At 25.4% G+C, this 11,259-nt stretch overlaps 4 protein-coding genes and 1 long non-coding RNA gene across 6 annotated transcripts; 2 read left to right on the top strand and 3 right to left on the bottom strand.

Annotated features, from left to right (window-relative positions):
• Nucleotides 1–206: 206 nt before the first annotated feature.
• Nucleotides 207–4,065, bottom strand: LOC122857872. Its single transcript, XR_006374266.1, has 3 exons — nucleotides 4,006–4,065; nucleotides 957–1,117; nucleotides 207–894 (listed from the first exon to the last, which is right to left on the bottom strand). It is a non-coding gene; the product is annotated as an uncharacterized LOC122857872 (long non-coding RNA).
• On the bottom strand, nucleotides 1,897–4,430 carry LOC122857868. Its single transcript, XM_044160321.1, has 4 exons — nucleotides 3,817–4,430; nucleotides 3,387–3,720; nucleotides 2,850–3,292; nucleotides 1,897–2,773 (listed from the first exon to the last, which is right to left on the bottom strand). Exons 1-4 carry the CDS (start codon nucleotides 3,907–3,909, stop codon nucleotides 2,159–2,161), a joined length of 1,485 nt encoding a protein of 494 aa, XP_044016256.1. The 5' UTR covers nucleotides 3,910–4,430; the 3' UTR covers nucleotides 1,897–2,158.
• Nucleotides 4,431–4,502: 72 nt separating this feature from the next.
• Nucleotides 4,503–5,372, top strand: LOC122857870 (keratinocyte-associated protein 2). Of its 2 annotated transcripts, none has more exons than XM_044160324.1 (3): nucleotides 4,503–4,618; nucleotides 4,830–5,048; nucleotides 5,125–5,372. In XM_044160324.1, the coding sequence occupies exons 1-3, from the start codon at nucleotides 4,615–4,617 to the stop codon at nucleotides 5,295–5,297; spliced, it is 396 nt and encodes a 131-aa protein (XP_044016259.1). In that variant the 5' UTR covers nucleotides 4,503–4,614; the 3' UTR covers nucleotides 5,298–5,372. The 2 variants fall into 2 exon arrangements, with proteins under 2 accessions (XP_044016259.1, XP_044016260.1); XM_044160325.1 differs by having other exon boundaries at nucleotides 4,509–4,618; nucleotides 4,833–5,048.
• A 62-nt stretch (nucleotides 5,373–5,434) lies between these two features.
• LOC122857867 (stomatin-like protein 2, mitochondrial) lies at nucleotides 5,435–7,487 on the bottom strand. Its single transcript, XM_044160320.1, has 4 exons — nucleotides 6,828–7,487; nucleotides 6,647–6,757; nucleotides 6,181–6,577; nucleotides 5,435–6,089 (listed from the first exon to the last, which is right to left on the bottom strand). The coding sequence occupies exons 1-4, from the start codon at nucleotides 6,873–6,875 to the stop codon at nucleotides 5,527–5,529; spliced, it is 1,119 nt and encodes a 372-aa protein (XP_044016255.1). The 5' UTR covers nucleotides 6,876–7,487; the 3' UTR covers nucleotides 5,435–5,526.
• On the top strand, nucleotides 7,264–10,928 carry LOC122857866 (nucleolar protein 6). The gene is made up of 3 exons (XM_044160319.1): nucleotides 7,264–7,312; nucleotides 7,480–10,602; nucleotides 10,689–10,928. Exons 1-3 carry the CDS (start codon nucleotides 7,295–7,297, stop codon nucleotides 10,926–10,928), a joined length of 3,381 nt encoding a protein of 1,126 aa, XP_044016254.1. The 5' UTR covers nucleotides 7,264–7,294.
• The last annotated feature ends 331 nt before the right edge of the window (nucleotides 10,929–11,259 follow it).

Here is an 11,259-nt window from a genome sequence, read left to right as displayed (position 1 = left end):
TACTTTTATTATTGAGTTTTAATTTTCTATATACAATTACATTTTTTTATTATTGAATTTCAAATTTCTATATACAATTAAATTTATAAAATTACAAGTTAAAATAATAAAACATTAAAAAAAAAATATAAAAAAACTTATATCCTAAAATAAAACCATAAAAAAAGGTTAAAAAATTGATATTAAAAAAGAAATGTGTCAAACATTTTAAAATTGATTAAAAAATTTCGAGTGTTAAAAAAGGTGATATATGTAGATCATAATTTAAATAATTGTAAAGATATCTATTAACGAACATTTTCAATTTTCTTTGACGTTGATCACACGCAAATGAAGCAAATGAAAGACAAGAAACTGTAACATTTGTGTCAGCAATATTTAAAACTTCCAGCTCTTTAGAATTATTGATAATTTTTAAAACAGCTGCTTGAGTAACACGAGAAATTGCAAATTCAACTCGTTTCATATTTTTGAATTGATCAACAATTTCATCATCAACGTCAACCACATCATTTAATATAATACTTTTTAAATTTTTTAATTCTCCCAATTTCATTAATGACTTGTTTGTCAACTCCCAATTGTTGCTTATGTCAAGATAACTCAACTTTTTAAAATTTTGTGTTATAAAAATAATTGTGTTGTCATTGACATCACAAGCATTTGAGAGATCAAGCCAATTAATATTAGCACATAATTTACAATTATTTAAAATTGAATTTACTTCTAAATTACTACTAAACACTAACTGCTTCAAATATTTTCTACTTTGTATCATTATATCCTCAATTTCTGATTGAGTAATACATTTGTTATTCAAATAAATTTTTGGGCAATTTAAAATTTTTATGTTGCTCCAGATGAAGTGACTAATTTTCTCCCATTTTTGACACACTAAAATAAATAAAAATAATTTTTAAAATGAATTTTGTTAATTGTTTTAATAATATATTTACCATCTTGTAGTTTTAATCTATCTTCAGCTGGAAGATGTGAAAATATCGAGAGAAGAGAATCACAATCAAGATGATTAATTTCCATCTTCATTAAATTTTTCTGCTCGTTTTTGTTGATTTATTGAGTTGTTGTTTAATGCACTTAGTTAATTGGATGATTTCTATAAATAATAAAACACAAATGAATTGAATAAATATAAATTATTGCAATTGTTATAAAATTAATAAATATTTGTTGCAATAACAACTGCACTGTTCTAACCTTATATATGTTTTTACTCCAATTTGCTCCAATTTTAAAATAATTATTTAATGTAGTTTTATAATATAACTTTTTAATAATTAATAATTTATTTTGACAATTAATATTATATAAAAATATTAATTGTTAATTATTTTTAAAACTTTTAAAATTATGATTTTGTTATTTTATTATTGCACTGGTATTAAGATGAGCAAATATGAGTAAAATGCAATGGATGCTGGATGCTGGATGGACAGCCACGTGCTTGGCAAACTAGTGGCGAAACTTGGCGATTTTTTCTGATAGAAAAATTAAAAGAATTCAATCAACAAGTGACTTGTCTCTTTTATTATTAGTAAACATTTATAAAAATAAAATTAAATGTTCAAGGTTAAAATAAATTTTAATAAACACAAACATCAAAACAAAATATATTCGGAGTAAAATAAATTGGAGTACTCCAATTATAATGATAATATTATAATAATATCACATGGAGGTCTCCATACATATGTACACACCGATATATACACTGACATAAAAATTGGCAGCACTAGGTAGGTTGAATTTTCGATTAAGGACTATTGCTTAACACACCTTAATTAGCTGTTTAATTATTTTTAGACTTTTAATAGAAAAAGATAATTCCATAAAAGGTAATAATCACTAATAAAAATAAAAATATCAATCCAAAAATTTAATATTCATTCAATTATATATATTTATACTTTTTTTTTTATAAATAATAAAAAACAAAACTTAAATAAAAAAAATAAATAATTTTAAAATGAAAAAGAGACATTATTTTCTTAAGGTGTAGTTTACCTAGCTATAGTGTTATATATTTAATATTTATAAATTAATTAATTAGCTAAATTTGGTTCTGCAGTTGGGTTACTAATACGTATTCTATTTTAATTGTCATCATATATATTAAAAAATTGATTAATTTTCAGCTTTAGATTATAAGTAGTCCTTTTTTACCATGTTTTGATAATTTGTACATTCTGCTGACAGCTCCACGAGTTATCTTTGTATTTTTAACGAATAATCCAATTAAACTTGGTAAATTTTCAACAAGTTTAATTGCCCCTTTATCGGTGATTTTAATGCAATTTGATATATTCAAAGAGTACAATTTTTGATTGAATAAACATTGAATTGATTCATCAGTGATAAATTCATTTTTTTCTGATCGCGAACCATAACCAGACACACCAAGATTGAAATTTCCTAATTCTTGTAAATTATTAATTGCTCTCATACCAATATCAGTTATATATGTTCCAATTATATGTAAAAGCGTTAATTTTTTGGCATTATTACAAAGATTAATCAAAAATTCATCTCTAACACCATAATCACAATCAACCCATAACTTTTCGAGATTTTTCAAATTCCCAATTGGATACATATTGATTCTTGTATCAAACATTGGATGATTTTTCGGCCAAAAAGAGTATAATCTTAGATCAGTCAAATTTTTCATTTCACCTATCGACTGGAGTAATAGTTGACTTAGTCCAAAACACCTTATTTGTAAACAATCCAAAGCAGTCAGTCGAGGAAATACCTGAAAAATATATAAATAATTGATTAAAAATTAAATAACATTTTTTATTGTAATTTTATAAAAAATTTAAACTTACCGAAGCCAATGAATCTGGTGAGAAAATATTATTTTCTTTTAAGGTACAATAAAGATTTAAAATTTTCAATGTTCCACCAATTTGTTCCAATGAATTGGCTAAAGTCATTGGTAGAGTTGAATTTTCACATTGCCATTTAATCGTCAGATACATAAGGTGAGACATATTAGAAAAAACATTTTCAAAATCTTGACTTATTATTTCTTTGAATCCTAAATACAGCATCTCAAGATTTGGACAATTAGCATTGATAATTGGCATTATTTGAGAACTAGGATATTGTGTTACATCTAGACTAGTTAAATTACTTCCACAGAGATTCATTAGGTACTTTAGATCATTTACTTTTTCATGTAATTCGTTCACTGAATCTTTTTTATTGCTATTAAATGTATATCTTGTAAAGCATGAACGAAGAAAGCTGTTCTCCCAATCTTCACATACTGAAAAATTAATTAAATATTTTCATTAGTATATTTAGGGTAATACAAAATTTCGTTTTTATCATTAAAAATTATAGTTTTGTTATTTTCTTACTTTTTTCGAGTCGTGGTTGACTAGAAAATAGAGGAGCCATGAGAATCATACGCGAATTATACCTCGGTGCTTTTCGTATTTCGCTATATCTAATTTTATTATCATCGGTATTTTCCAAATCATCAGAATCAGAATCAGAATTAGAATCATCATTATCATCAAAAGCTTTATCATAATGATCATGATGGTCATGGGGATGATCATTATCGTTATTATAAAGCCTCGCATCATGATCATCATTATCGTCATAATCATAATCATCATCATCATCATCGGAATCATCAACTATAGTTACAACTGGTCTGTTACCTAAGGATTTTCTTGTCAACTCAAGCTGTATAAAAAAAAAATTGGTTTATTATTTAATTGAATCAATAATAAAAATTAACAGTACTAAAAAAAATATAATTATATGTAATTTAAAACTTACTTCTTTTTTAGAAATTATAATGAATTTTTCAAGCCATTCGGTAGGACTTAACTCTGCAGTCTCCATATTTATCTTACTTTGATTAGTATTCATATTTTATTTTCGGTTAACTTAACGTGGATTTTCAGCAATGATCAACAATTTAAAATTAATAAATATTTGTTGCAATAATAACTGCACTGTTCTAACCTTATATATGTTTTTACTCCAATTTGCTCCAATTTTAAAATAATTATTTAATGTAATTTTGTAATATAACTTTTTAATAATTAATAATTTATTTTGACAATTAATATTATATAAAAATATTAACTGTTAATTATTTTTGCAACTTTTAAAATTATGATTTTGTTATTGTATTTTTGCACTGGTATTAATATGAGTAAATACTAAAGACTAACGTGTACGAGATGCAAAAAGACAGACACGTGTTTGGCAAACTTGGCGAATTTCTTTTGATATAAAAATTAAAAAAATTTCTCCTAATTCAATCAACGAGTGACTTGTCTCTTTTATTATTAGTAAACATTTAGTCATTTATAAAATTAAAATTAAATGTTCAAGATTAAAATGAATTTTAATAAAATACAAACGTCAAAACAAAATATATTTGGAGTACTCCAATTATAATGATAATATTATAATACTCCATGATTTATTTTTACTCCGAAAATGTTTTTACTTCCAGTCGATCAAACAGAAATAAAAAAATAACATCTTGCTTCTTTTTTTATTTAAAACAAGTTGTCATTGATTCTGTACATAAACAAAACTATAAATCCAATAATTAAAAAAAAAATGGGCAAGTATTTTTATAAATAATTAAACTTTCTTATTACAGTTTGATTAATTTCCCAAGGAATATTTGTTTATTAAATTATTCATTAGTAAATAAAACATCTGTCATTGGCTACGTGTCATAACCTCCAAACCGGTCTTTCCATTATCATAGAAAAAAAAAAAAACAATAATATAAACAAATGACTAAATAAATAATATTTATATTTTTACAGCAGTTACAAGTGGTGTATCATTTTTGTTGTCATTAGTCATAACAATAATTTTATTTTCTGGTATGCAAATGTATAAAGTTTGGCTAACATCAACACAATTACATACAATTCTTGGTGGTTTTATTGGATCCCTGTTGTTTGTATTTTTATTGACAGCAGTTGGAAATTTAGAATCATCAATGTTTGGAAAACAATTTCAACAAAAATTCTTTCCAGAAGGTAAATTAAATATTATTATTTAATTTAACAAACACAAAACAAGTAAATAATAACAAAATAATATTTTATATTTCAGTTTTTATTTCTTTGTTGTTTTCCATGATATCTGCTGGTCTTGTTCATCGAGTATCAATAACAACATGTTTTATATTTTCCATGGTAGCTTTGTACTACATTAATCGTATTTCCCAAGAAACTTATGTTCCACCTGCAGCAGCATCAGCAATACAGACAAAAAAACGAAAGTAAAAATCAAAAAATATTCCAATATTATTCAATTAATTTAAACTAAAAAAATTAATGACGTTATTAAAAATTTCATAAAGTCTTCAAGAATTTTTCTACTTAAAAATAAAATTATATTAAAGCAAATATATAACACAAAGAAAATTTTAAGAAATGTGTATTTTATTTTTAAACTTATTATTAACTTTTATAACATTTTAAATGAAAAAAAAAAAAAAAAAAAGAAAGAGAATTATGATCTACGAGGTTTTTTGTTGTTAATTTTTTGTGCAGCTTCTTCTTTATCACTATAATATTCATAAACTTCATTGGCATCAGATTGATTTGATGACAATGATGCTTGATTTGTTGCATCATCAATTGTTGGTACCAATTTTTTATAAATTGTCATAGCTTGTGTAACAAAACCAGATATATCAGCAACATTACTTGGTAAAATAACAGTATTATTTGTTCTAGCCAATTTATCAAATGCATGAACATATTGTTCAGCAATATTTAATGATGCAGCATTTTTACCATCTTTAAGACCAAGTGATTTACCAATTATTTCTAAACTTTTAGCACGTGCTTCAGCAACAGCTAATACAGCAGCAGCTTCACCACTAGCTTTATTAATTTGTTCTTGTCTTTCAGCTTCTGATGCAAGAATTCTTGATTGTCTTTTACCCTCAGCAACATTAATATCAGCTGTTCTAACACCCTCTGATTCTAAAATAGCAGCACGTTTTTTACGTTCAGCTTCAACTTGTGATTGCATAGCTTCTTGAACTCTTTTTGGTAGTCTAATATCACCTGTTGAAATAAATTTAAAATATTGCATCATTCATTTAATTTTTTTACATGTTTAATATTTAATTAATTTACTTGACAATAATATACTTACGAATTTCATAACGAAGACATGTGATACCCCAAACATTACTTGCTTTATTAATACTTTCAACAATACCAACATTGAGACCTTCACGTTCTCTAAATACATTGTCCAATGATATTTTACCAAGTTCAGATCTCATTGTTGTTTGTGCCAATTGAATAATTGCAAATTCTGGATCTTCAACACCATATGATGCCATGTATGGATCATTAATACGAAGATATAATACACCATCAATATCAAGTGATACATTGTCTGATGTAATTGCACTTTGTTGTGGTACATCAATTGCAATTTCTTTCAAACTTTGAACGTATTTTATTTTATCAATAATTGGTACTAACCAATTTAAACCTGGCTGTAAAATTCTATTGAATTTTCCCATTCTTTCAACAACCCATGCCTGTTGATTAATAAAATTTATAAATAAATAAATTAAAAATATATAAAATTTTAATTTAAATATACAAACCTCTTGTTGTGGAACAAACATGGCGATTGTATTAATTGGTGTTCCTGATTTTTCTCTGACTTGATTTACCATCATTGGATTTGCATTGATTTGTGGAAGCATTGCTGATTTCTGAAATTATTGTTAATATGACATCATCCAAGGTTAAATGATAATTTTATTAATTAATAAATTAACTTACTCTGAGTAAACCAGTATTTTTTGACAATAAACTTGCTCTGCTCATCATCTTGATGTTGTTATTATTTAACAATACTAAATACAATATTAAATTATTATTAATAATTTTGTTGATTTATAATTTTACACCGGCTAACAGGTATATGACTTGATGTCTTTATCTGCTTGAAAGTTGAAACAGAAAGACTTTTTCCATGCTTTGGAAACCGTGGACTCGAGAAGTGTGAAAATTAATTCGGAAATAATCGGAAAATTCCGGAAATTATTAAGATTCATTTTCATGAAATTAAATAAAATTTTTGAAGCTCCATTGTAATAATACCTTAAGTTTGTTTTAAATATTTTTGGAGCACATGTTACAGTGTCTTATAACCTTATTAAAAATAAATAATTAATTATAAACAATTGTGTTTAATAAATAATAATAAAAAAAATATTTTTTATTAAATTTTGGAAAATAATTTTATCATGAAAAAAGAAATTGAGGTAATTTATTTTTAAAATTAAATAAAATCTAATCTAAAATATATTATTGAAATTGTTAATTTATTGTTACAATTATTAATATTTTTTAAATAATTTAAATCATTTAATTATAATTTGTTTATTAATTTTTAAATATTTTAATTATTATTATTTGTTTATTTATTTAGACTGTTGCGATGGCTCCAATTGATGCTAAAAAAAGACCTCTAGATGATGTTGAAAAAACAGAAATAGTGCAAAAGAAAAAATTTAAAAAAAATAAAGAATTATTTAAGCCACCAACAGCTGATGAATTAAATCAACTTCGTGAAACAGAGAATTTATTTCATTCAAATTTATTCAGACTTCAAATTGAAGAAATATTGACTGAAGTTAAATTAAAAGATAAATATGTCACTAAATTTAACAGCTGGTATCCAAAATTAGTCAAGGCAATTGAGTCAATACCAGAAACTGAAGACTGTGATTTGTCAAAACAAAAGCAGTTATCGAAACTTGGTGTTAAAGTACCAAAAATTGATGTGCCAATTAACGAAAAAGGGTTTTATAAATTTTTAAAACCATCCAATATTAGTGTCATTGGGTCCTATTCACTTGGCACAACAATTGGACCAAATGTCATCATTGACATAATGGTAGAAATGCCAGCAAAATTATTCACCAAATGTGACTATCAAAATTACAGATACTCAAGAAAACGTTCAATTTACTTGAGCTACATTGCAGCACATCTGGATGATAGCATTGTTGATGAAAAAAAATTTATTGGTGATAGCTGGTCACCTAAATTGAAACTAATTCCAGATGGTTCATTGGCTAAAAAAGTTGCTGTTTATATTCATCTTGCTGCTGAAAAAACAAGCTTTAATCTTAGTAGATTTTTACCTGAAAAAAATTCAGTTAGACCAGAATGGTTATTAAAAAATGAAGTAAAAACAGAGCCAGTAGAATTGCCACCAACACCACACTACAATATGATGGTGTTGCGTGATTTAATCATGTCTGAATGCAATGATAAATGTATAAAAATGATCAAGGATTATCCAAACATTCGTGATGGAATAATCCTTCTAAAAATATGGCTAAATCAACGACAATCATGTGATTCATCAGCAGCATTTAATGGCCATATATTGACAATGTTGGTGTTGCATTTGTTGAGTGAAAAAAAGCTGAACACATTCATGAGTAGTTACCAAATTGTCAGGAATGTTTGGAACATTTTGGCTCAATCTGACTGGACAAAAAAAGGCATAACACTTGCAACTGGTGATGATTGTAAAACACGAGTTGATGATTATCATAAATATTTTGATTGTGTTTTTGTTGATGTAACTGGTTATCACAATATGGTTTCAAATTTGACAAAGAAAAATTTTGAATGGTTTAAAAGTGAAGCTGAACTTGCTGTTAAATCTCTGGATCATGCAAGTATTGATAGTTTTCAAATATTATTCATGAGAAAACTACCATTTTATTCAACATTTGATCAGTTTATTTGTATTCATGACACTGAAATGTTGGCTAATATGGCAATTGAAAAAATTACTGATAATAAAAAAATAGATCTTGGTGTTGATAAACGTAGCAAGATTGTTGATTTAATAATTGATACACTCAGTAAGGCTCTTGGTAATAGAGTAACACATTTATTTGTTGAACCTGAATCCATCAAAGAATGGAATACAAATGAATCACAACCAGCTGGTTTAAATAAAATAAGAATTGGAATTCAATTGAATTCTGATTACTGTTTTAATCCAATTGAAAAAGGACCAGAAGCCAATCAACAAGAGGCTCTTGAATTTCGTGAAATTTGGGGAGATAAATCAGAGCTCAGACGTTTTCAAGATGGCAATATTTGTGAAGCTGTTTATTGGAAAAAATCACAAACAATAGCTGATAAAAGAATGTTGACAAAACAAATAATAACGTTTATATTAAAATCAAAATTCAATATAACAAAAAATAGTTATTTATATTTTGGTGATCAATCTGATGAATATTTACAATTAAAAAAAACAAAAATAACTCATTTTGAGTATGGTACTGGTGAAGAAGCAACATTATTATTTCTTAGTGCTTTCAATGAACTTGAAAAAGATTTAACAAATTTAAAAAATTTACCATTATCAATAAATAGTGCACAAATAACAAGTTCAATAAATAGATATACAAGTGTATTTCCACCACTTTCATCAACTCTTAAAACAGAAAATGATTGTACAATTAATTTTAATAAAAAAGTACAAATATTAAATGACAATGTTATTAAATCACCACAATATGTACCAAGTATAAATGTGGTAATACAATTGACAACAAGTGGTAAATGGCCAGATGATTTATTGGCATTGAGAAAAACAAAAACAGCATTTTATCTTGAAATTTCAAATTGTTTACGTAAACAATGTTGTGTAAAAACATATGTAAATGATAAAAATTTAATAATATATAAATCTGGTTATGTATTTGTTGTTGAAATTGCACAACAAAAAGAAATAGCATTAATTAAAAAAATTGACAATAATGGTGTTATTGAGTATAAAAATAATAATGAATCAATTAAATTAGAAAAAAAGCTATTTCATTTACCAAAATTAAGTAGTGCATTGCATGGTTTACATTCACAACAGCCATCATTTGGTGTAACATGTTGTCTTGTTAAACGTTGGCTATCAGCTCATTTATTGGATGATTATCATATGCCTGAAATTGTTGTTGAATTACTTGTTGCATACATGTATTTATCACCATATCCATACAGACCAGCACAAATACCACAAGTTGGATTTTTACGTTTCTTACAATATTTTTCAAGAGAACAATGGACAACTGATCCAATTATTGTTAATTTTAATAATGAAATGACAAGAGAAGAAATTTTAAATATTGAAAATCATTTTGGTACATCAAGAGAATCAGGTTCATTACCAGATTTATTTATTTCAACACCGTATGATCATTTGACTTCAATATGGACTAAAAATTCACCTAATAAAATTATTTTACGACGTGTTAGTGCATTGGCTAAAGAAACTCTGAAACTTGTTGATGTACAATTTAATGAAGGAAGTTTATTCAGCTGGAAACCAATGTTTAAACCACCAACAAATGAATATGATGTATTAATTTATTTAAAGGATGAATTTAATCCAAGAAGGTATCAATCATTTGATCTTGATGATACAGCTTGTGTTACAAAATGGCATCCATACAAACAGCATACTGATGAAAAAATACCAATTGTTGAATTTGATCCTGTTCAATACTACTTGAAAGAATTGAGGGTATTTATTTTAATTTTTATTCATTATTAAATTGTGCTTTAATTATCTTTATACTAAATGTGATTTTGTTTTTGGTTTTGTTTTAGAATATCTACAGTGATCTTGCTCTATTTTTCCATGACACTTATGGTGGATCAATCATTGGGGTTTTATTAAAACCATCTGCATTGGAAAAAAAAGATTTTAAAATTACAAATATTAATTGTCGTAAGCTTGATAATAGTAATGGTAAATTAGTTTTAAATTTAGCAGCAATTATTGAAGATTTTTCAATTATTGGACGTGATGTTGTTGATAAAGTTGAATATCAAAATAAAAATCTGTAAATTTTAAAATATTATTATTAATATTTTATGTGTTTTTATATATTATTTTTTTTTCTTTTTTTGATAAATAAAGCAATAAAATTTTAAAACAATTTTGTGTACTCGAATATTATTGATATATTTGTTTTTGCTTTTTTCTTTTTTTTTAATTTTGTATATGATAATTATTCAACTAGCCCACTTGGCGATAATTTTAATTGATGAAAACACTTTATGTACATAAAATGAATAACATTAAATTTTTCACGTTTAACTATGATTTTTAAATTTGTTACAAATTAATTCCTCAGTGCACTTTAGGTTTGGGGCAAAAAATAAAATGTACTTTCAG

Source organism: Aphidius gifuensis, linkage group LG5 (assembly GCF_014905175.1).
Source record: "Aphidius gifuensis isolate YNYX2018 linkage group LG5, ASM1490517v1, whole genome shotgun sequence".
Classification (NCBI taxonomy): domain Eukaryota; kingdom Metazoa; phylum Arthropoda; class Insecta; order Hymenoptera; family Braconidae; genus Aphidius; species Aphidius gifuensis.
This window is presented reverse-complemented; position numbering and strand designations above follow the sequence as displayed.

Coding starts and splice junctions, on each gene's coding strand:
- LOC122857870 (XM_044160324.1), top strand. Junction 5,049..5,124: donor ACAAAAATTCTTTCCAGAAG/GTAAATTAAATA, acceptor TTTATATTTCAG/TTTTTATTTCTTTGTTGTTT.
- LOC122857866 (XM_044160319.1), top strand. Junction 10,603..10,688: donor ACTACTTGAAAGAATTGAGG/GTATTTATTTTA, acceptor GTTTTGTTTTAG/AATATCTACAGTGATCTTGC.
- LOC122857868 (XM_044160321.1), bottom strand. CDS start 3,909: ATGAATACTAATCAAAGTAAGATAAATATGGAGACTGCAGAGTTAAGT. Junction 3,721..3,816: donor TTATAATTTCTAAAAAAGAA/GTAAGTTTTAAA, acceptor TTTTTTATACAG/CTTGAGTTGACAAGAAAATC. Junction 3,293..3,386: donor TCAACCACGACTCGAAAAAA/GTAAGAAAATAA, acceptor TTAATTTTTCAG/TATGTGAAGATTGGGAGAAC.
- LOC122857867 (XM_044160320.1), bottom strand. CDS start 6,875: ATGATGAGCAGAGCAAGTTTATTGTCAAAAAATACTGGTTTACTCAGA. Junction 6,578..6,646: donor TGTTTGTTCCACAACAAGAG/GTTTGTATATTT, acceptor ATTAATCAACAG/GCATGGGTTGTTGAAAGAAT. Junction 6,090..6,180: donor ATGTCTTCGTTATGAAATTC/GTAAGTATATTA, acceptor TTATTTCAACAG/GTGATATTAGACTACCAAAA.